The sequence below is a fragment of the Platalea leucorodia genome, assembly GCF_965183815.1.
Source record: "Platalea leucorodia genome assembly, chromosome: 7".
Lineage (NCBI taxonomy): Eukaryota > Metazoa > Chordata > Aves > Pelecaniformes > Threskiornithidae > Platalea > Platalea leucorodia.
In genome coordinates, this window is record NC_138829.1 from 68,007,674 (window position 1) to 68,031,891 (window position 24,218).

The 24,218-nt window shown below is 37.0% G+C and overlaps 1 protein-coding gene across 1 annotated transcript in view; it reads right to left on the reverse strand.

The window, feature by feature from the left end:
- Nucleotides 1-4,630: 4,630 nt before the first annotated feature.
- The window catches only part of SLC17A6 (solute carrier family 17 member 6), a gene marked incomplete at both ends in the record, with an annotated part of 31,123 nt that continues 11,535 nt past the window's right edge, over nucleotides 4,631-24,218 (reverse strand). Inside the window, 9 exons of the mRNA XM_082317735.1 lie at nucleotides 4,631-4,963; nucleotides 5,315-5,442; nucleotides 6,911-7,021; nucleotides 7,795-7,927; nucleotides 10,101-10,250; nucleotides 11,483-11,625; nucleotides 12,539-12,625; nucleotides 12,725-12,812; nucleotides 14,658-14,772. Coding sequence (XP_082173861.1) covers nucleotides 4,631-4,963; nucleotides 5,315-5,442; nucleotides 6,911-7,021; nucleotides 7,795-7,927; nucleotides 10,101-10,250; nucleotides 11,483-11,625; nucleotides 12,539-12,625; nucleotides 12,725-12,812; nucleotides 14,658-14,772 — 1,288 coding nt within the window. The remainder of the gene's footprint in view (nucleotides 4,964-5,314; nucleotides 5,443-6,910; nucleotides 7,022-7,794; nucleotides 7,928-10,100; nucleotides 10,251-11,482; nucleotides 11,626-12,538; nucleotides 12,626-12,724; nucleotides 12,813-14,657; nucleotides 14,773-24,218) is intronic.

Here is a 24,218-nt window from a genome sequence, read left to right on the forward strand (position 1 = left end):
ACTGCCATGAGCAAAAGTGAGGAAATTTGGCAACTCTTCTCTAAGGTTTTCCTTAAATTTCCTACAACACTTTATTTCCTGTAACTTCCAACTTATCCTTATATGTTATGTTTGACATTACATCTGCTTTTCATACTTATTGTCTACTTACTTTCTAACAGATAAGAGCCTGCCAGAGGTTGGACTGTCGCTCAAAATCTTATTTTGTATTGTTTTCTAGTGCCTCACCAGTGGCATTTGAGAGAGTGCAGCTTCACCTAAAGCAAAAATTGCAAGGATTATATATTTCTAATGTTAAAAGCCTTAACAAGGAGACATTTGCCAACAATCATTTTGTAACATTAACTCTCAAACATGGAAGACACTGTCTAAACACTTGACCTCAGTATAACTAAATACACAGGCTTCAGTAGTGGTACATATGTAAATATATAATACATTTCATTCTTTGCCGTGCCTCGGGTTACAACAGAGTGAAAAAGTGTTAAGCAAATGTAGAATAGCAACACCGGGCACACTAGCTGGATCAGAGAGGATATACATAGATATCTAATTAAAATATCTGACCGTAGTTCTAGGTCCTTTGATTATTTACTCTTAAATCTCCCAGTGTAATGAAAATTATTCAAGCAAAAAACACAGACAAATTCAAAATAAGTACAAAACCAGCTGCTGTTAAGTAGTTAATCTAGACGTAGACTAGCCTTCAAACTCCTTCACAGCTTATCCTGAAAGGAACAAAACATTTCATCTTTCAGAGGCAGCAACTAAGACTGTGATGTTATCTTCTAACAGTGTGGCTTTGAACTGTGACATTTATTCTGACTTCCACATACATTCCTATTCCTAGCTTCATGCTGAAAGAGGACTTCATTCATATTTGCAGATATTCTTTTGTCACTGTTATTCAACCTTTACCTTGAGGCTTTCTTTTCCCCTGTAGAAAAGTGTTTTTATGAAATTTGGTCCATTGAATTTCGTGATCACTTCTGAAAGCAAAGAGCACTTTATGATAGCTTTATCTCTGCAACAAAGAGTGTGTGTTAATAGAAGGGATCTGACCAATGCAGATTCAAATATTTAAAAAATCGTCACTGGTTGAGCAGTACTATCTATATGAAATCATTTGAGGACATAAAGGTGAACTTTTGAGGCGATATTCTAGCCCATCTAAACTGGATTTAGCCTGGATTCTGCCCCTTCCTTTTACTTATTATTCTTTGCTGAAAAGGTAACTAACTGATAAACAAAAATGTGAGTAACAATTTCTTTCCTTTTTTTCAACATGGTAAGTGAGCAGGGGGAATCAGATATGGAAACAGAACAGAAATAAGTGACAGGACAAAATGATCAAGTGACTGTGAACACAGTCTGATTGATAAACGGGGATGATTTGAGCTGCTAAGAGATCCAAAAGAGGAACACTGCTCCGTACAAGTGCGACGCGCCTGCAGAGCTAGTCTTTGAATCTGAGTGCAGAAAAGACATCTCTGGGCAGAAAGGGCACCGTTCAGAAGAGGCTGAAGAGGTATGTTTTAGCAATGCTAGTTTACAAAAATGAAGTAGCAAGGGAGAAACATAAACTTATTTACTGAGAAGAAATATAGCAGTTTAGATGAAGGGTCGTGTCCCCTCAACTCTCCTTTTCCCTAAAACAGACCCAGCTCTTAAAAATTGTCATTCTCCTCTTCTTCCCAGAAGAACGGATTCCTCTGCACTGCCATTAAAGAGGAAGTAAGGGAGTCAAAGCACAAGCAGAGAGCAAGAAAGAGAATTGTGGAGGATCTTAGAGTGGTGTAGCGTTTAAAGGCAATTGAGTTCCGACTGAGTTGTGCATGGCTGGACAGTGCAATGTCTAATGCCTAGATTAAAGTCTCTCCTTTGTTCTAAGTAATTAAAAGGTTTCAAGCTAATAAGAAAAAAAATACCTGTATTTAATGAAAGAAAATTATTGAAACAATTTTGAAAGATAGAGAACCTGTAAGATTAGACTGAAAACTAAGAAGAATTGATTTTAATTTTGTTAATTAGTTTTCATTTTCTGAGCTGTCCACTTACCACGATAAATACAACAGTACTTGTACAGCCCCTATTTATCCCACTTTTGAATCTTTCAGGAAGTTTCCATGGCAACGTCACACCAGTCCATCAAAACAATTAGCAGCAACTTTGTGTGTTACCCAACTCAGCATCTCATGGCTATCAGTGAGAAACACTGGGCCCATTACTGTTCTGTCTAGTGTTTTGCAGCCTTTTGTTCAGTTTGATGTTTCTACATTCTTCTACTGGGTGCAAGAAAATTATTGAAGAGTAAAAATTTTGTTAGAAAAGGACTTACTTTTAATATAGGACTTGTTGTTATCCCTGATTCCTGTAGGGTCAACCCAAAGATGGACAAAAAGTAACATTATGGTTCAGTTAAGAAGTCTTGTTGCAGGAACAAGAAAGGAAACAAATTCCAAGAACAGCAGTCTGTGATGCTTTTCATTTGCTTTAGAGAATGCTGATCCATGCCAGCTCTTTAGCTAACACAGTTTCGCTGCATTGGCTGGCACATTGATCCTCCTCCTCCTCCTTTCTCTTCCATGCCTACTCCAGCCATCCTTATGAGAGGAGGAACAGCAATCTAGAGTTAGGTGCCGCTCCCACCACACATCTGTACATGTTTGGAGGAGAGAGTAGACAATGCAGGACATTGGGTATTCAGCATGCCTCTCAGATGGGACATAAGATATTATCTCCATATCGATAGCAGAATTTGTTCTGCAGTGACTATAATTTTAGTCATCTCTATTAAAGTGCATCTAAAAAAATGACAAGAAACTACAGTGGTCCTTTTTTATATAAAAGGATAAATAGAGCATTTTATTAACACTTTTTGCAGCAACAAAAGTGACACAGTCCACATCTTTTTCATTAAACACAGCAAAAGCTATGGTCACATTTTACATCACTTTGAGGCACAAAGCAAAATATTTTTTTTCTTAAGGTCAAGGTATGATTTGCATTAAAAAAAAGGAGAAGAAACAATCCTCAAGTTGTATATGGCGGTAGCAGGGTTTCCAATCACTAGCACAATACAATGAACAGACCAAGAATCCAGAATGGATTATTACATACAATAATAATCATTTGATTGAATTAAGAAATGGATCATTGTTGTCATTTTAGAGTATTAAGAAGTGGTCTGGTGTTGCTAACTTCAGTTTGGTTCAGTTTGGTTTAGTCCCAACAACCCCAAATATATACAACAAGCTAAATGAAGGTTAATATATAGTCTAGAAGATTATGCACTTCATAATGCATTGCACTTATTGCTTGGTACACTAATGTTGCAGTCACCGTTGAGTTACGCTAAAAAGACAAGCGTGATGCTTGTTGGCTTCTTTCAACCCAACACTAGTTATTTGCCACTTTGGTTTATTGTGAGTTTATATGTTACTCATATTCAGTGTCCATTATTATTAGGTTTAATCGAAAGACAAATACAATTTTATTTCAGGGATTTCTAAAATAGCAACATTTTCTATAATTACAGTATCTTCAATAAACTTATATCTATGTATACAACTGTGGCACAATGTGTAAAAATATGAAAGCTATTAAGGGAAGAATAAGGGTTAAATTATCCTCTGTTTCCTCTATTGGCTTCAAAATATTCTGCAAAACAAATACATCCTTTTACATAGGGCTACTTGCTCATAGTAAACTTCTCTTTGGAATTTTGTAGAAGACTATATCTTTTTCTAGCTTATATTGTTTTTTTCTCTCTCTCTAAAGACACCAGTACAAAGTTGGAGTATACTGCAAAGAAAAGAATAATAAAACTTGGGTTTTGATAAAGGGATTTGACAGTCTGCATGAAAAGTCAGACTTAACGTTATATATTGTTTTTATATTAGTTGATAAATGCAGGGAAGAACATGACAATGACTATAATTTCATAAGATTCTGTAAAGAATACAAATAAGAATTTGTGCCCGAACATTCAGTATAAAACTCCTAAATAATTCCTTTATTCATCACAGAGTAGCCTGCAGCATGTAATCACGATAAACATACAATATGCCCTATTTGTTCTTTAGGCTTGATACAATTACCATTAAAGGAACTGGATCAATCCTCTGTAAATGCCTAGGACTCAACCTTTCTTCTTTAAGAAAGCTCTTGTCTTAGACTAAACACACAATTCCTACATTGCACTGAGTAAACGTGTGTATTTAACACAATCTCTTTCAATACAGTGTAACAAATATATAAGTGCATTTTTAATGATCAAGTAATTTTGGCTTTCTAAAAAGAGCATTAGATGTGCCAACTTGGTTTCTTAGTTGTGCTTTAATCCTTAGTTATGAGTTTTAGCTCTTGTATACTGTAAGTATCTAATTGCCTCTATAGTTTTGACCAGTAAACCCTTAAAACTCTAATGTTTATAGAACAAATATAACCTAATGAAAGTGATGACATGTCACAACTCATACAGATTGCACTTTAATGGATTTTTTTTTACAGTAAGACCTTCCTGTTTGATATGTGTTTACATGTTTATACCACATTTTATTCCTGTGTGCAAACAATCACAATGAATTTAATCACAAACACTACAAAATATATCCAATATTTATGTTTGTTATGAATAATCTCCTGCCTTGTAGTTGTATGAGTCTTGTACTTCCTCTTGTACAAATTCCTCTTTTTTCTCCCAACCATTAGGCCAGCCACCGTTGACCTGGGTTGTAGCACCATAAGACTTGGTGGTACCATAATTTACATAATTCTGAGTAATGTCCCCTGTCTCTTCAGCAAGTTCATCTTCATGAATAAAGCCACATTTCTCTTCACTTGTCTGTTCAGGGTCTGCCCAGGGTTGTTTCTCTCCTGAAGCAAATATGCCATAGAATATAACACCTCCGTAATGAACTAAAGCAGCAATGAGGAAGACATACTGCCACTCTTCACGTGTCTGTAAAGAAGAAATTGCTAAATCAGATTAGTGCATAGACTTATCTAACCCTTCTGAGTGGAAAGATTTAAATTAGGGATTGAGGCAGTGACAGTCAGCACAACTAAAACATTTAAGTGTCCAGTTTCTAATTATTTCTTCCTTTGAAAAATCACTATTTATTTGCTTACAAAAGCATTGACCTAGTGAACATATAGTGAAGCATGCTTCAAATTCTTAAGTTCCCGGATGCTATCCCCTAGCGTCCCAGACTCCAATATGGATATTCTGGCAAGCTGTAACATGGAAAGGTCTTTTTCTTGAAACCAATGATATTAAACTGGAAGATTTTAAAACTGTATTGCCATTTACCTTGTTCTTTGTCATTGCTCCGACAATTATAGGGCAAACCATTCCAGACAAGGTCCCGACTCCATTAGAAATCCCCATTAAGATGCTGGCATACCTCGGGGCAATGTCTAAGTGGTTGACATTGAATCCTGCAATACAAAGGTCAGCAAACATTCATACCAAAGCAGAGCATTACTTCAGTTCTGAAAAGTAATGCTATCACTTGACAATTTTACTATAACATATTCGGGCTGTTTAATTGCATTTCTGTTTCTCTGAAAGGCTCATAATTGTTTAATATTCCTAGGGAAACTATGGGTCTTCATTTTCTTTTAAAAATATATTATGAAAGGACACCAAATGTATTTTCTTCCCAAAATTCCAGTTTTTAAAAAAATCCCAGTAGTGACTGTGTGGAGTAGAGAACCCAGAAGATATTTAGGCAGGGAGAAAGTTCGTATTTTCCCAGTGCCATTCATGACTATTTCATGCTGTAAATAACATGGCATTTCTTCTTCCAGCTTGTACCATTTTCCTTTCCTATTGCCCACATTTTTATTTTTGTCACACAGACCAGCAGGAGAGAGTTCCCTTCTGTTCTTGAGTGGTAGAATGAAGGGAGTAAAAAGACAGTATGTATAAATTATTTATTAATTATTTTTATAAATAGTTTTTTGTTCTCTTGCATTTCCAGCAGCTTAATTCTGTTCAAATTTATGCAGTGATTATTTAAACAGTCTTAGAAAAAACACATGCTTCTCTGAAGTGACAGAACTCATTGTCCGCAAAATGAGCGCTTAAGTAAGTGAAAACAAACTAAATCTTTGGATGCAGGAATATAATAAAAGGGAAAAAGCAGGCAGTATGATATGGATAACTGTTAGAGAAAGTGCAATACACTTTTCAAGTTGTACAAAACGGGTGTGATACCTTGCAGAATACATGGGATTAAGGACAGATTTGATTAAGGAGAGTTTAGATGTTTGGCACAAAAGAGAAGAGACCCTGTTTTAGACATAAGGAACCAGCATGGGAGAGGATACGAAGATCACAGTGGGAAAACAAGGGAAGGCCAGGTAACTTGTGTTTGGGGAAGGCAAAGGCAAACGCAAAGGCGAAGGCGAAGGCAAAGGCAAAGGGGTGATATATCAGCAGGAAAGGGGAAGAGCTGAATTTAATTCAGAAAAAAATTGCTAGTAATTAGGCCCCAAAGTAGTAAAAAACCACAACACTAACAAAGCATTAACTAATACACAGCGGAAAAAACAGTAAAAGGCCTATATTTAAACAAAGACGTGTAAATTTAGGCATCATTGTATAATATCAGTCCATTTGTGTTCTATGTTTGATTTCAAGAAAAATCTATGGTGTACATTAGCACCTCACTGAAAAGAAAGTCTGATTTGCTGCAATGAATATGGAAACGATTTAAGTATTTCAACAGGAATAATCTAATATAGAAGATGTGGTACTGATTGTACTTTCCTTTGTAATGATCATAAATAGTCATCTGCAATTCTGAGGTTTGCTCAAATTACTGTCATTGAATAAAAACCAAATGAGATGTTTTATCTCTTAAGATAAAATAATTTGCTAATAACAGTAATAAAATCTTACCAGATATGGCAAATCCACTAAAGCCTACAGCAAGCACTAAGAATGAAATAGCCACTCCTTTACTGTGAGAATATCCCACCACGAGAAGAAGAGTTGCTTCCATACCAAAACCTGCAGAAAGCATAAAGAAAATCAGGCATCAGATTTAATTCCCTCTCAAATATTGCAGGCCTTAGGATATGGTAACATTTCATAGGAAGACAGAGGCAAAACATTGCCTCAGAGTGGAGTATAACCAGGTATTTCTTTCATCCCTAAAAAACACGTGTTCTTGCTAGCTCGAATAATCCTTATTTTATTCTTTGTGTGCTAATTTATTGTTACTTCCTGTCAGTTTTAAGATGAAAAGAAATACCTGTGATTCCGCTAGGTCATTCCAGCCAACCCGAATGGGAATATACGCTTAACCTGCTTATGAATTTTGCAGCCCTTATCACAGCCAGGATTCAGCTCATGTGACTGTAACCTCTCAGAAACCGTCAGCTGTGTCATCTCAGGTAGTTGTCTGGGCTCTCTTAGTGCAGAGGGTGTTTAGATGAGGAGCTAAGATTCAGTAAGTAGCTAAGGGCAGGCAAATTACCCCCCAAAAGCTAGATGAGGAGCTAAGATTCAGTAAGTAGCTAAGGGCAGGCAAATTACCCCCCAAAAGCTCATCTGTTTCTATAACAACCTAACTGCTTTTTCAAATACCAAACATCTATATCGAAACTGGGAATAGGAACAACTGTGTTTACTTTAGTACCCACATCTGTAAACACAAAAAATGCACAAAGTGTTGATTCATAAGTACATAAAACCAGGCAGTTTGTTGTTTACTGTATACAGCATGCTATATGGACGTTGAATCTGTACAAGAAGCTTTTTAATAAAACAGGAAAACTTACCTCCACAGTTCATTATCTTTCTCACAGTAGTGGTTGAAAGAATCTGCCTGCTTCTTAAAAAGTCTGCAATTTGTCCCCCAATAGGAACAATAATTGTCATCACTAAATGCGGCACAGCAGATAAGATACCCACCTAAAATAATCATTAGAAGTAGCAGAGAATAAACCGTAAGAGAATATTGATTCTTCATTTTCTGAAGCATTCAGCGACTAATTAATTGTTTCTCTTCAATTTCTGGCTATGTGCTAAAACTAAAAATCTTAACTTGGTTTCTTAAATGAACAAAACCGGCGATCTTAAGTTGTCATTGTATTTTATGAAGGACAGCCAGAGTTTTTAAGAATCTCTGATGCCATGACACTTTTTGTTTATAGATTGTTTTCACAGTTTGTATTTAAGCTAATGGCTTTTTTTTCCCCTGACTTACAGTCCCTCTGCCCTTTCTTTTCAGAAAATTTGTGAACTGACTTGCTACATTTCTGGTGGTGATATGTTTGGTGTAGCATTGCCCAGCAAACCTAATGTGTCTAGACAGATTCCCTGTGGACCATCCTCACATGCACAATGGCCATTTGCCTTTGATTTCTGACCATCCCTCAAGCTTCAAATTTCAGGCAGGCAAAGGATCTCTCTGGGAAACTCTGTACATAGTGAAAGATGACATACTAAATATCCGTTGACAATATTCCAAATGCTGTACATGCTAACAAAGTAAGACATAGTAATTTTGCGATGACTGTCCCAAAATATAATAATTTATTTGGAGACCATTCCTTCAAAGTGAGTGTGGCACAAACTGCCGCCTGCTGTCTCCTGTTGACATAACTGCCTTGCAGTTTTGTTTCAGTATGCATGGCATTTTGTTCTAACAGGGAATTCTGATTATTGTGCATATCTGAACATGTGCTTACGCCCAGAGTTTTTTGCGCAATTCCTATCTGAACGGTGTATCAGTCCGCCCTTGATGTCTGACTTGAGTTACATCAGCGTGCAGGGCAGACAGACTCAATGAGAACAAAAAGAAAACAAGTTTTCTCTACTCTTCAATTAAAGTTGTGAAATTGTGCATTTCACTGCAGTTTATGTATGTGGCAGCTCTGTCGTGACAGCTAGCTTCCCGTTAATGGATGTTTCTCCCAATACGCCAGATATTAACTATGAGGTAACGATGGTATTGCAGTTACTGCTCTGAGGTGTTCCTGGCTACATGCTAACTACTCATGTATGAGCATCCATAGCCACTGCAGGGGAAAACTGACTTTGCTGTCATTGTTTACAAAGCTCCGCATTTCTTTGAATACACTCTAAGAAAAATCTTCTAGAACAAAATGATCAGATTAATTCTATAGGATGTGACCATTCTTATTGCATGTATAACACATGATGTTTCAAGCATAGCAAAGCTTCTTAAAATAACTTGAGCTAAAGAGGGAAACCCATCTCTAAATGCAGGATGGCATTACATCGTTTTGACAATACTCCATAATACGGCAACACCTCGGAACCTACTCATCTAATTGTCACTTGCACCACAATTCAGGGTGACAACACCTCATGGAACAATACCGGAAAAATACAGGTCTCTCAAAAGCACAAGCCCCCGACACTTCCACAAGAAGGAAATCTGTGTTAGTAGAAAGCATACCATACACTCTGAAGGCTTGTTTGTGTGTATCCGTATTTACATTACAGGTCTGCTCTAAAATTCCTACGAATTATGTGGAACCTTAGGTCATCCCTATGTCTCAGATTTTGCCACCATCTCTTTCACCTCCTAAGTGAAAAAGGGGGAACAGTTCTCACTACATTAAAGGGGGATATAGAAAGGTGATAAATTGTACTATCCTTCCTAAAGCTAGGTGGTCCTGCTTTGTAAAATGCACCTGGAAAAATGGAACCACTTGTCAATGCTTTCTTTACAGCTTGAGTGGGATCCTGCGTCCCCTGGGGTGTCAGGGACAGCAGTGTAATGGGTCTCTCGATACCTTTCTAATACCTTTCTGGTTTCAAGCGCTTAACCAAAGGGCTTTTTGCAGTATGGCCCCAGGTAGATCGTCACTAAATCTCATCCTGCCTTCACCTTCCCCTATCCAATCCTTTGTCATTGTTCTTACTTCCCTTGTATGTGCTGGTCAAGGGAACAGTAACTGGGAGGGATAAGATTTAAGACTTGTAAACCCATGATAAAGACACAGAACACTTTTCTTTCTTCCTCCTAATAAATACCACAAATGTAGCTCTGATAAATACCACAAATGTAGCTCTTACTTAGCTAAGATAAAAGCGTCACATTATTTTCACGTACCTTGCTTATTTCAAATCCAAACACTTCCTCAAAGTAAGCAGGCTGACTAATAAGCAGCAAGTAAAAAGTCCAGCTTCTACAGAAGTTTGCAACAATTATTGCATAGACTGGCATAGATGTAAAAAATTTTCTCCATGGAGTTTTGTATTTCTGAAACATAGAAAGGGGGATCCAGTCACCATTTGGATCATTATCAACTACCTATCTATCTATCTTCCCTTTTTCTATCTGTTGTTTTTACCTATACTCCAACAAGCTCATATATGCACAGCTTTACGTATCTGAATTCTAATTACTTCAATTATCGTAAAGTACATGCATCCACGTTTGAATGATCAAGATTTAATTTAAAAACATAAGCAAGTAAAAATTACTACAAAATGCACAAGTGGAGAAACTCAGTGATACTTAGCTGTATCCCAACACTCATGTACAAGTGCCGTTATCTCAATCATGTAAACATGAACATACTAAGTGCAAAATAAAAATATGTCTTTAAAAGACAATGTTGCTGTATCTAAGGCAACAGTCAGATTTTACACTGTAAGTGCACAATTTCATCCAGATTTATTTTAGACATGTAATTTAGCACTTAAATCTTAATCTCAGTGTTCTGAATAATTTTTTTATCAAGCCTCAGCTGAAACTGCTTGGTCAATACATTTTTTGTTAATTTTATTGTATTTTTAAAATGAATTGCATAATGAAAAAAAAAAATGACAGATGGAGAGAACTACAATCCTGCTGAGTCCCAGCACCTCTCCATGAGCCCAGGGTTCTGCCCATCTGTGTTCATCCAAATACAGGATCCAGACCCAGATGAGTGTTTGAAAATCGCTTCAGCAAGGTTTCAGGCTGAATTTGGTCTACTGTTGATTTGAATACTGGCTTTTCTTCAAAGAAAAACAGCCCATAGATGGATATATGCAATACCTTTTATACCTATTAAATTGCACTTAAGTGAGAGCTAAGGATTAAGTGTGGCTTAATTAAAGAAAAGGCGGCCAGAAAAGCTAACTTGATACTATGGGAAGAATTTCAGCCTAAATATTTTAGAAGCAACTGAACAATTGATACAAACTAATCACTTCCAAAAAATGTTTAATTAAAAAGCAACGATAGAGAACAGACAGAAATTATCCAGCCCAAATTAGAATTATACGGACATCCTTTGAAGTATCTCATTTCATGTCAGATTTTCAAAAGGACTTCCAGGTATAAGAAACCATGAGCTCCCTACCCCCCAAAAAAATTCAATTGTTTGAAACATGCTTTTCTGTCTTAAAGAAGAGGATGTTTGATTTTTTGTTGTTGTTTCTATTTGGTTTTGGGGGGTTTTATTACTAACTCATAGGAAACAAGTGTATGAGTAATATTCTTACTTCCATTGCACCTAGGAGGTTGGCACTCTCTCCAATGCTTTCTTCTATGTATCTCCTTTCTTCATCTGTGATCGTAGGATGCTTTGCAGGACTCTCATATGAAACCAAAAGCCAAAACATGTACCAGACTATACCAAAGCTCCCTTTGGAATGGAAAGAAAGACTTTAAAAAGACACACAGTAAAGCAGCAAACAAGGAAAAAAATCTGTGAATAATCATAAGAAATTTAAATGGCAATTGTTGTTACTGCTCTTCTACTGAGTCATTCTACCAGAGAGTCAGATCCTGCAAATAATATTTGTGCAGAATACATGCAGAGCTGGACCACAGTGAAGTCGTCTTTGTTTCATTTACAGAATGATTTCACTGTGAATATTCACTGATATTTTAACATGAATTTGTACAATGCAATGCAGTGAAACAGCTTCCATTTCATTTCACCAGACTGTAAATGAAGTTCCATTCTGCTTTAAGCCACAGTTGTTTGATTACTGCACTAAATTTTTTACCTGCAAAATACAAGATTGTGGCATTGTTTTCAACATAGCAATACACTTCCTGAGTAGTGTTAAATTTCTATAACGTTTCCCCCTAATTCACATCAATTTTACACTGCAGAATGAACTCCTTTGGGACATTTTTTTCCATCAGTGTTAGTTCAGGTAGCACAACTAATGTGAATGAAGTTATGTAGGTCTTCAGACAAAAATCAGGACAACTTAGCCAGGGCAGGTACTCTAAACTTACAGATGTATAAATGAAAGCGCGACGTGACATGACCTGAGATTCTATAGATCTGCATAGCAGTTTGCACTACTTATACTACAAGTGCTGAAGGTTTCACCATGAACTAGCTTCTCTTCTTATTTAATAATGTTGCTTTCCTGCTCTCTCCTTTAAATTCTGTTCTTTCGTTGTCCTTTTCTCTAGGCTGTATTTTTAGCTTTATAGACCCAGTTCTCTTTTTTTTGGCCTCTTAGCAGTAGCTTTTACATTTTTAGAAAGGGTAGAGTAAGGTCATACAATATGGGAGGGAGATGAGCAAAAATGCCTACCATACACATAGAACACAGAAGACCACCCAGTATATTGCACTAGAATTCCAGCTAAAGGCATTGCAATAACAGCTCCTGCATAGGAACCTGCAAAACAAGACGTGTGGATGAAAAGGGAGAAAAATTCAGTCTCAAAATACTTTTACATTACAAATGAAAGAAAGACAAAAATGGAAAGTTACTTACCACAAAAGGAAGTGGTTGCTAACCTACTTCTTTCTAATGGGGGGGCCCACTTGCTCCAAATACCGTGGCAGGCAGGGTAGGTGACCCCCTGGGGAATGGGTGTGCCAGAAGTTAGCTAATGCTGATCAAGCACTCAGTTCATTGTCTTTGCGTGATTTTTTTTTTTTAATTGCTACAAACAAGAAGTTGAGAATGCTTTGCACTTTTATAGTCAAGTCTGAGCACAGCCATAGAAAAACTTCAATTTCTATTAAAGTTGAAATGGGTTTTGGATTTCACTCCAAATCATTAAAAAGGCCTTGTGAAACAGATATAAAGTATAATTATTTCATTTTGCTCCTCCTCCCCCTCCCAGGAAAGAATTGCAAAGAATTAAAAAGAAAGAATCTTAATGCACAAGTACCGGAGTCAAAGGAAGGATGAAAACACAGACCCTCTGGAGTCTTTCTAATGCTGGGCTCATTTCTCCACCCCTCAGTTTTGGTGGTCTTCTAACATTTTTTGATCTAACATTTAAAATATGACTTAGGAAATACAGATTACTGTTCCACTGCTCTAAAACTAGAAGATAAGATCAATAAGGGCTTAAAAATATGATGTTAAGATGGAAGTTTTTCACTACCTTTGTCTTTAATGAATCTTCTTGAACACTTAAAGCAATACTTGGCTGATATTAGTTAGTTTGATTTTAAACCAGTTATTTTTAGGTCTCTCTTCAAAACCAGCCTTTAACTTAATGATAGGAAACCTACACAGAAATCTTGGCATCTTGCAGTGTTGGAATTTTAGAAAATTTAATATGAAATACACATTAATTTTCCACAAAATTCATGCTTAAAAATTGTGATTATATATGCATAGTTATATAGAGTCACTTTTCTCTTAGTTTGATATTTTGTTTCCTATGCAAGAAGTAGAAAAAATTAATAACTTTTGGCAAATGTTGAGATTATCATAAATGTTGAGATTATCAGTCTCAATATACAAAAAAATTGTAGAATACGTTATTCTGTTTTGAAAGAAGATCCTATAACCAATTTTACGTTCATTTCAGTCTTTCATTAATTTTTCAAAAAAATATAAGGACGTAATCTTAAGATTGTCACGATTTATTGTAAACCTCCTTCAAATGGTCCTGTTTGAGATATTTTGCATTCACAATTCCTTTGAACAGTAGCACAGAAATGAGTGGGTTTAAAATAGCCATTTTATTTTGTAATTACCCACTTGCTTCTGTTCCTCTCCTCTTTGCAGTCAAGCACACCTCTGTACATCCAGATCACTTCTCAGCAATGGATCCATATTTATACATGTATACTTTAAGGACTTGATTGATGGTTCCCTGACTTTCAGGCACATTCTGTACCCTCTTTTGGAGTCTTTTTATACAATAAAGCGCATGAGTTAAAATCAGCTCACGCAACAGAAATGTGTAGCCCTGAGGAGCAAAGAACCAGCAATCACAGGCTTAAAAATCTGTCCTTCAGGAAAGAAACAAAACCCAAATAAATTTAAAAGTCAGGCTCAATTTTTTTTCTCTCTTAACTCACAGTAAATCATTCATACCAACAAGACCATGGTCAGGGCCTGTGATAGAAGCTTAATTTGTTATTATAGATTTAATCTGGGAGGCTGGAGAGCAAATAACTCTTGAAAATGGCACCAGTATAAGCCCTATGCAGTACAGGATTTCAGTGAAACTTCAGTGTTAAATACATATCTCACTGGCTTCTCAGCAGGGGAAAACTTTGCTATGTAATTTTATAGATAAAGGAAAATCAAATAGCTGTAATTCATACATTGAAATCCATTACACCAAAAATCAGTAATAAACTGAAAGCAGTTCTCATTTTCCCTTGAAAAGTTACAATCGCTAATTAAAAGCTAACAAGCATCTGTCACATTTACTGGTTATTTTCTAATTTTTCCATACCTCTACAAGGCCCTGCAAGATCCTGACAAAGATGACACACCCATAGTGCACCCTGGCTGCAGACGGTATCAACATGTTGAGGGAGGATGTCAGCAGTATAGCAGCACCAAATACTCTGCAAAGGTGGGGAAAATAAAAAGGAAAGGAAGTAACTTCAGTGTTCTTCCAATTGACTTATTCCACATATGCTTACATATCAATATAGATGTATTTAAACATATGTTCTTTATGTAGGGAATATACTAACTGCTGGACTGGATTAGTGTCTACTTCCATCTAGTGTAACCTGTCTGATAAGACCCAGACCAAACATGGATGTATACATCTATTTAGCTGAATTTCCTAAGGAAATACATCTTATGCAGCCACAGGTGTAGATCTTACTCTCCCTATAAATCCCTACTCTTTCCTTTAATTTTGACATCTATTTCAACCAAATTTGACTGAATTCACCACCCTCTAGAGAAATTAGAAATCAGGTCTCCAAATGGTTTGCTAAAAGAGGTGGCCAAGTAAAAGAGAGATTCTCGTTACTGCTTTAATTGTAAGAAAGTGGCACCATGCATTCACTACTTAGAAAGCAGAAGAGAATCCACTTTTATAAATGCCAAAGCAGCAGGAAGAATTTCAAACAGAGATGGGATTTTCTTAAACACAAGAGTTAATCAGTCTGGAAACACACATCCATAGAAAGCAGATCACTCTTTCTGCTGGTTTTTCAGAGGCCACTCATTGAGTAGTGCTGATTTTGACCCCAACAGTGTCCTAGGAATTGCTTCAAATAAGGCACATTGCAAGGTCTAAATAAATGTGTGAAGTGATGATTCATTTTCAAAATCCCACTGCTCTGACTAAATTTTAATTTGATTCAATTAATATCTGCCCCTTGTAGGAGAAAGCCTTTTCTCCAGCATTATTATATCATTTTTTCATGTTCATTCATTCCTTTATTGTGGAAATAATCCTTTTTTTACCCCATTCCCCTTTCAGTGGAACTATGCAAAGGGATGAAGCCAGTAGCAATGACTGGACGCTTTCTTTATACAAAACTATGTAATGCTAAGATAAATCCTGGAGATGTCTTAACATATGACATCACGGTATCTGATGTGGAACTGATTTGACAGACACCTTTAGCCTTAGCATGTGTTCTTCAGAAATTGGTACAGTGCCATAAGTTAGTGAGAAACAGACCTTGGGCTAAAGAAGCAGGAAGCAGCGATAAGTTTCAAGATGAAAATTCTTCCCCAAGACATCTATGTTTCACATTCTCTATTTAGAATTACAGCCTGATACGAATCTTTACACAGCAAACTGAGTATACTCCACTTCTATTTGACAAATATTAAAGGGCAGCGGTAAAAAAGCTTCTTGGCACGGTAAGGAAGCTTTGTTAAATAGCTCTAAATCTGGTCTCCTCATTGTGTTCCCTGTGATCCCCATCTCGTGTTAAACAAGATCTAGCTGACTGTGCAGTACATTTCTGGCTTTGTTTGGCAGCATGTTCAATACATTTACTGGGACTGACTGGTGCATGTGTTTGTGTTGCGCTGTGTGAACTATTTTGGCCTGAATTCTGTCTTTACTCTTAATTTCTTTATGTGTAATTTTCCACTCCAAAAGTAAGTGCAGTTCATTTCCTTACATTTTAATACCCCCCCATATGTTCATATAAACCACAATGGTGTCTTGGTTTTCACTTGCTTTTTTTCTTTATTTATTAATGAGAAGAGTTTGGGACTCATAGGAGCTTTACGTGTGATTTTTACAAATTCTTTTAAAAAGTTAGATGTTCCTGTTTGCAATTTTTGAAGAGCAATAGACTGTAACTGTCCTAAAGGTTCGTCAAGAAAATCCTTATTTGCTTGTAAGCAGGAAGAAAGGACGGTTTGGTTCGTAGCCTTTCCTGTTTCTTTTCTGAATAGATATTTAGCTAAATGCCTAATGCAGCAATACGGTTTTATCTTTGTGATTGTGCATAGTCTTGCTGGAGCAGATTCTTAGCTAGTGTGAATCAGCGCAACTCTTTCTAAATCACTATTCCTGTTAAAATCATGCTAAGATAGAATATTAAAAAATGCCATCTCTTTCTAAGGATGAGATTTGCAAAATTGTTATGGTATGTAACTGTTTCTTCAAGGAAATTTACTCTAGTTTTTCAATTCTGTATCTGAAATCAGCTTCTGTTTGCCACAACTGAAAGCTGTGTTTCCCAGAATTGCCTTTGTTCTCATGTTCACTAAAGAGAAGCTGTTTCCTTGAGTCTCTTCCTTCTAGAAGAGAAAGGAAAACGTAATTTAAGGAATGATCAGACACATGCATCTTCCAAATGAAAATCTTGCCTGTATTTAGACACACAGGTACCAGTGAATATTTAGTTACATCGAGGAGCAGATAAAGAAATAATTCCACAATGTCACTAGTAAGTCAATTCTCTCTCGGAACTATGCTTTATCGGAACAGCCTTCTCAAAAACAGATCAATTTTTCCCCAAAAAATCTATGGATTTAGGGGTAGAATAAATTAGAGTTAAATTATGATTCTTGTCAGAAATGGCTTGTTTATCCTTTTTCTTGAATGCATATTAAAAGTGGTACCATGAATTTCGTGCATGCCTATTTTAGTGAGTTGGTTTCCTCTGCAACTCTTAGTCAAGAGCAAATACATCCTCCTACATTTGCTTTGCATCTCTCAATGCACATCCATAAATATAATCGGTATTTCTCCTTTGTGCTCTTTTCTCGTTACATTTATTTCACCTCCATAAATACTAAATTCTTCTTCCTAACAGAGAATTGTGATATAGTTCTGTTTTTTGTCCAAACTTACTGTTTTATTGTTTTAAATATCTCAGCTAACTACACTTATTATCATTTAGATCAAATAAGAATGATTTTCAGCTACAATAAATCTAAATATATTTGAATGCTGCTCACATTCTAATATATTTAATTGGGAAGTGGAACATTCTGGTAGTTCCTAAGGCATTTCACTAACCCACACATCAAACCTCAAAATTGTGTTGCTCTCTTTTTGTGCTTACCTTTTTGTTATGTTTATTAAGCTAGTGTTTTATGATCTGTTATGCTCTTTAGTTTCATTTCTGCTTCTCAAACAATTCTCATTTGCTCAATTTTGCTGCAATGTCGACTCCAAACATGGGTTAGAAACCATCTTTTTCTTTAAGATCCTTATGTTTCCATGGCAAATTGACGGTATGTGGGGTTCCATAGCTGTATTTATTGCAGTCGAAGGTGGATTATGTTCATTCTCAGACACACACGGTTCCTTGTTTAAAATAAGACTTTTAGCGTGTTTAGGAGTAGTCATTCCTCTTCCACACCCCACTGCATTCTTTATACACGTATCTGTTTTTTCCACTTGATATTCCAATATCACCCTGAATGGACAGGTGTGGCCCTTAGGGAATACACAGTCTTAAAGCCGCCACGCCCTGTTGTGCATCAACACCACTAGGGTTCACCTCCCTTACAGAGTCAGCAAAGCCTCGCTGCGTGGTGCCCTTTGGGCTGAGCCCAGCCTAGGAATTCCATGTAGCTGCGCTGTTGAATCTTCATTCAGAGGTATCCCTGAACATCCATTTCACGCTGGGCGCACTCCAAACCCCACAAAACATACTTTAATGCCATGGCACAAATGAAGAGACTGAAGGTAAACTCTGGGAAAACGACAGTATGCCACAGAGACAGCTATCATTCTCGGCCCTGGCATTAGGAGGGAATTAAAATGCCCTGACATGCCTTCAGCAGTCCCTAGACTTAGGGGAAAATTCCTTTCTGACCCAAAATCAGCAACTGTATAACTATCTATAGAAGAAAATAACCATATATAGAGGAAGATGAATAAATACAGTAGTAGTATGTCAAGGAGAGGAAAAAAAGTAAATCCTGGTCCTCATAAGTGACCAGAATAAGCCCTGAAACAAAGAATTATGCTTTGCTTATCTATTTCTATTTGTAGACTCAGTAGACTCAGTCCCAAAAGACAGAATCTAACATCGCTCCTCAGTGTTTTACTGACATTGGCATTATATGAAGGTCATGAGCTGTGACTTAGTCCTCCTGTAACACAAGTAGTAATAATAGCAAAATCATATTTGACTAAGAGACATTTGGGATGGGAGCGGAGGAAGGAAATGGCTCTGACAATTCAGGAAAAATGCTTAGAATGGAATGAGGTTGCAGGGGGAATTAATCTTTTTGGGTTTCAAGCCAATTGGCTCATTTTTCTCTTTGGGGACAAACTAAAGAGAAAGAAATGTATTTATTTTCTTCTCTGGATTTCTAATCTCTGCATCTGTACAGCACTATTCTCGTCTACCTTTTCCAGGCAATTCGTATTACATGAGCGTTCTGCATGGAAGTGCGTTATAGATATTGTTGCTCGTCTGGAAGAACTGCCAGCTCAAAAACTGAGCTGAGAACAGTGGGAGCACAGACGCTTGCCAAATGCTGAAAGCCAGATGGGTGACATACTGGGTTACACATATGATATCTGAAAGTAAGGGGTCCTGGTTGGAAGCATCCTTTCACCCCAATGACTGCGAATGAAAATTGCTACAATGCCTCTATAAAGCTAAAATCCCTTTCATATGTGTATGGGGAGGTGTCAGTTCCTCAGCTGTCTGAATCCCGTGTATTTCTATTTATGTCATTTTTAAATATAATTGACAAATTCCACAATTATCTATGTCTCTTTATTCTCTGAACCAATGGTCCAACTTTGTGAAAACGAAACTGTTATGGAAAAGAAATAAGAAGTCTGTTCCAAAGCATGTGAAGCACCTTACTAAAGTTTATCTTTCAAAAAAAAAAAAAAAATCAAAGAGTAACTCTGTATGTTCCAAACAGCATTTTTGTATTTATTTAAAAGCCAAAATACTGTACGTTTAAGATGCTTAAATATATGCTGTATCAATGAATTATGAATGCCATTTCATTAAAATCCAAAATAATTAAAGAATAGTAAGTGTTGGTCACTGACAACTACAAAACAAGCCTGCAGATATTATAATGGATTTACACTGAGAACTATGAAGGCACAGAAGGTTTCGCATCACTCTTCATGATAACCTAAAGAAGCTTTCAAAGGCTTCAATATAAAATTCATTCAGTACTGTAACTGAATAGTTTTCACCTCCAAAAAGCCACTGATCATCATTTCATGGAAGGCCTATCTACGCAATAGGAAATGTTGATTATTTTGTTAGCTTTCTAGGGAATCATGGGAGAGGGGTGTATGAAAGCATTTCACACTGCTACAATAAATTAAATCAAAATACTGTAAGGTGATTTATTCTGACTGTAAATGGGAACCTATGGAAAATGTAGTGCATGTTCTTTTCTGGGACATACAACCTCTGCACTTGACAATTTTACAGTAATACTGATCATATTATAGAGGATGTTATTTTCATTACGTAAAGTATCTGTATTGAGCAAATACTTTCTTTGTAAATGGTGATAAAACATTTTTCTTAGTCTTAGATGAGAGTCCTTTGTTAGGTAAGGGTGGAAACTAAAGAGGAGTAAAAACATGAGTTTTCCTTGCAAAGTTTTCCCAACCTAGTTTAAAGATGAGATGAAAATTCTGTCATTAAAAAAAATGAAATTCATTTGGATTCAAGCTGCTGAGCTGGTTATTGCCATTCCTTTTCCTTATAGAAAACACTAAAATATGTTGAACAAAGATCTATTTTATCAAACATATATAAAAAATAAACTGGGTCTTGACTATCCTTTGGTGTTCTTTCTTGAACAGTGCTTGTTTGGGAGAGTCCCAGAGGAGCAGCAGCTCTGAGAAGCTCAACATATATCGCACAAAGTGACTTTTTAGACTACTCTGTCAGCTCAAGATTTCTAAAATTTATTATCTTTTACTCTGAGTCTACCTACTATCATTCGCCTTTGACACACCTCCTCGTGCAAAAGCCCGACAACACAACATAGAACTGATTGTGTTATATTTTTATACAACCCAAAGAATTTCTTGTCTGAGAGGAACTGCAGTGCTGAATGCTGGATTAAATGCTTAATTTTTGGAGCAAAACATAATGTCTAGGGAGAAACAGGACAGGAGCTAGCTGGAATGCCTGTAGGCATGCAGCAGTTTTTCAGAATCCTTCCTTCTGAAAATGTTGCTAGCAATGACAATTTGTGAACATCCTTTTTAACTTATTTTTTTCTCTGAGCTGTGCAGTGACTGAACATATAGAAACGTCAGGGGTTTAGCTGCCAGTTAGCACTTCCCTTCTTAGAAAGTGTGTCTCTACCCATATCAGGTGTGATGAGGGCCTTCTAAGACTTTGATACAGAACACAAACATTTTGACAGTCTGAATTTGCTGTGGTTTGATCTGCCAGCTTTGAAGAGAAATAAATCCCAAAATATTCACAAGTCTTTTAGCAAAACGGACCATACGAGGACTGGATCAAGCACCAGAGTGAAATGCCATGCAGAGACTAACTCAACGTGTATCAGTAACACAAAGTCCCTTTAGCATTCTGCCTTCTCCAAGCCCCGCTAATGCCACTGACTCATACAGGGCAAACCAAGACCCTAAATAGTTTTCAGCCTGCACCTTCCATTGCCTGTTCACAGACCTATTTTTGATATGTCAGTGTGTATTTTATGAAGAACTTGGCCACTGTTGGATGACAGCATCATTGCAATCGGTGCTGAATGTAAAAGACTCTTGGGTCATTAAATTCTGATCCGTTGCTTTTACCAGCAAGTGCATTACATCATCCTTTCATAAGCAGATCAGGTTCCAACTCAGAAGTAATTAGCATTTGCCCTACTTATTTTGGAGACCTTTCCAGCTTGTTACTTCCTACATCCAGTAGCTATCTCGTACCCATGCTGGTTTATTTTAGCGGTTTTAATCTCTGCAGTTTACTCCAATAGCAAGCCTATCTTCTTTCTTTTGCATCGCTAAGCAGCCAGGCCCTCTTCACCTCATCATCTTTATTCTTCATTCATCTGATCACCCTACCAACCCTCTCTGTCTCCTGTTTGAATTCAGCTGGGGAATCTCACAAACCTGCGGTTTCATTTTACAACTCATTATATCCATATATGTCTAGATAAAACTCTGACTCATTCCTTCTAGCTCATTAGCTTTGGGATGGCTTGCTCTTTAAGTATGTAATCTGCTAGATCATGTTTCAAACCAAGACCATCTCATTCAAATTACCTTACCAAGTTCCAGGGCTTTGGCTGTGATTCAACTGTCTTTGTTGATTTAGAGATATATAATACACTTATCAAAGAAATCATCCGTGTTTTTAACTTTAAAATCTTTTGTGGAGCTGGTTGGGAGGCTAACCGCCATGTGTTGGACTCAAAAGCTACATCTGTACTGCTTTGTGGAGTGTTTTCTGACATATGGGCCACGTGTTACAGCTGATCGTATCTGGATTGCTCAGGGCAAATGCAGATTCCTTCAGAGCAAAGTGACTGTGACATTGGTGTTTTTACGCAACCAACCTACACAGCATTTTGTTGCACGAAATCCGGTGTACATGTTGTATTGGGGTGAAGTATCAAAGCAGGTAGAGGTGATTAAGGATACCTATTGGATAGAGTGCCCGGAATGAACTATGTCAGAAGCACACGCGGGTTTTGTTTCAGAGAGGATTAGTCTTTTCCCCTCTGAAAGGGACCCTGGTTACGAGATATCATACATGCAGTAGGGATTCGTGGAGGCTTGGGACCAGGGAGAGAACTGGGAGCAAAGTTATTTGACAGTATTGACATATCTGGATGATATAATCCCAATAAATAATAAGTTTCTTTATCAGCTTGGTCTGAAAGCATCTGGTGTAATTTTATGTAAACCGTGTAGCAAATTTTCTACAGATACCTATTTCAAAGGATTTGGATCAATGGAGGATGGAATGCAAAAATAAGTCCAAATTTCAGACATAATCCTACTCTTGTTCGTTATATCTGAACAAGCTGGGCCAAATTCTGAAATTTTTATATTTAGTCCTGAAGTAACTCATCAAGAGTAAACGTAGTTCTCTGCATTTACTGTCTTGAGGATCACTGCCATTCTATATCCAAATAGTTGGAAAAGTCCACATTTGTGAACTGAGAGTTATACAGATGCTTCTCAGTAACAGAGAAAATAATATTTTAGCCTATAATGTTCTCGCTTGAGGGTTGCTTGGAAGCTAAAAATTTAACACCATTAATGATGGTTTACTTGCTTCCAATTTCTGTAAATATAAACAGTGCTCTTACTGACTTCTGAAAGAGTGTTTTTCCTCGGTAATATAGTGTGACAATTTTTTTCATTTTTTCAGCTGTTGCTCCGTCCATCAGTGGTTACCTCCTCGACTGTGAACTGTGAGTAGCCACTCATTTGGAATATTTACATTACCTGTACTGATATTTATTCAGTATGTACCTATCATGTCACTTATTCATCTCCTGTGTAACCTAAGTACTCCTCATAATATTTCTCTTACTCTAGTTGTCTTTTCAGTCTGTAATCATGCTGTTTACTCTTCTTGGAACAACTTCTATTTATGTTTATGTATTTGAAATGGACTAAGTGGAAATGAACCCGGTATGGGAGACACTCTTTAGCTATTCTGCGACATATATCATCATTCTAACTTTTCTCTAGTATAGGCTAATTTCCTGATGACTCTGTTGACCCCTCTACTGTAGACATATTCCTGTGAAATGCCCACCCTGACAGTTTATGGCTTCATAAATGATAGACAGAAGGTAGTGGGTTTTTTCTGAATCGGGCCTTTAATTTGCATAAAAAAGCATAGGGCTAACAAAGCTGGGATTATGCCATGAATATTAGAGTAGTTGATGAACTCAGCTGCCCAGCAAAACAGACAGAATAAGCCACCTTTGACATTAGAGAGGAACACTTATTCCCAAGTGCCAGTCTTGGGTTGACCATGCTTCATGAGAGAATTGCTTAAAACCGATCCTCTTTAACAACAGTCTGTGGCCAGAAGCCATAGTATAGCAGCTTTATTTGGCTTTTTTAAAACGTGATAAAACAGGTTATTTTCATTCATATGTGTACAAGGGAGGAGGGGGATGTGTCTGTGTGCCCTTCATACTAAATCCTATTATAAGCCCTTCATGAAGCATTAATATGTAAAAGCCGACCTCCCGCCATCTAATCTAGTATAATAAGGGCTTGGATACATTATTAATTTTTGTCACACATCTGAGGCCCCCTTTTATCAACCAAAACCCCCATCCAAATCCCTTGTTGCATCATTAAATTGTGAAAACAGCTTCATCATTCATGACAGAAAAATGGAAGGAGCCTGAGCCATATGGCAGAGGGAGCAGCGGTACCAGCCACCCGTAGATGTTTCCCCAGTCCCCTTCTTGCAGTGACTGGTGCTTAAAAGACCCTGCAATGCAGTAGGGTGACAAAATTGTCTTGGTTTTTTTGTGCAATATTGGCTTCTTTGCCTGGAAGCAGATGAACCCAACACCAGTGCCTGGGATCAGAGCCCAGTTTACTCTGCAGGATTTTGAACTGACTGTGAAAGGTGGG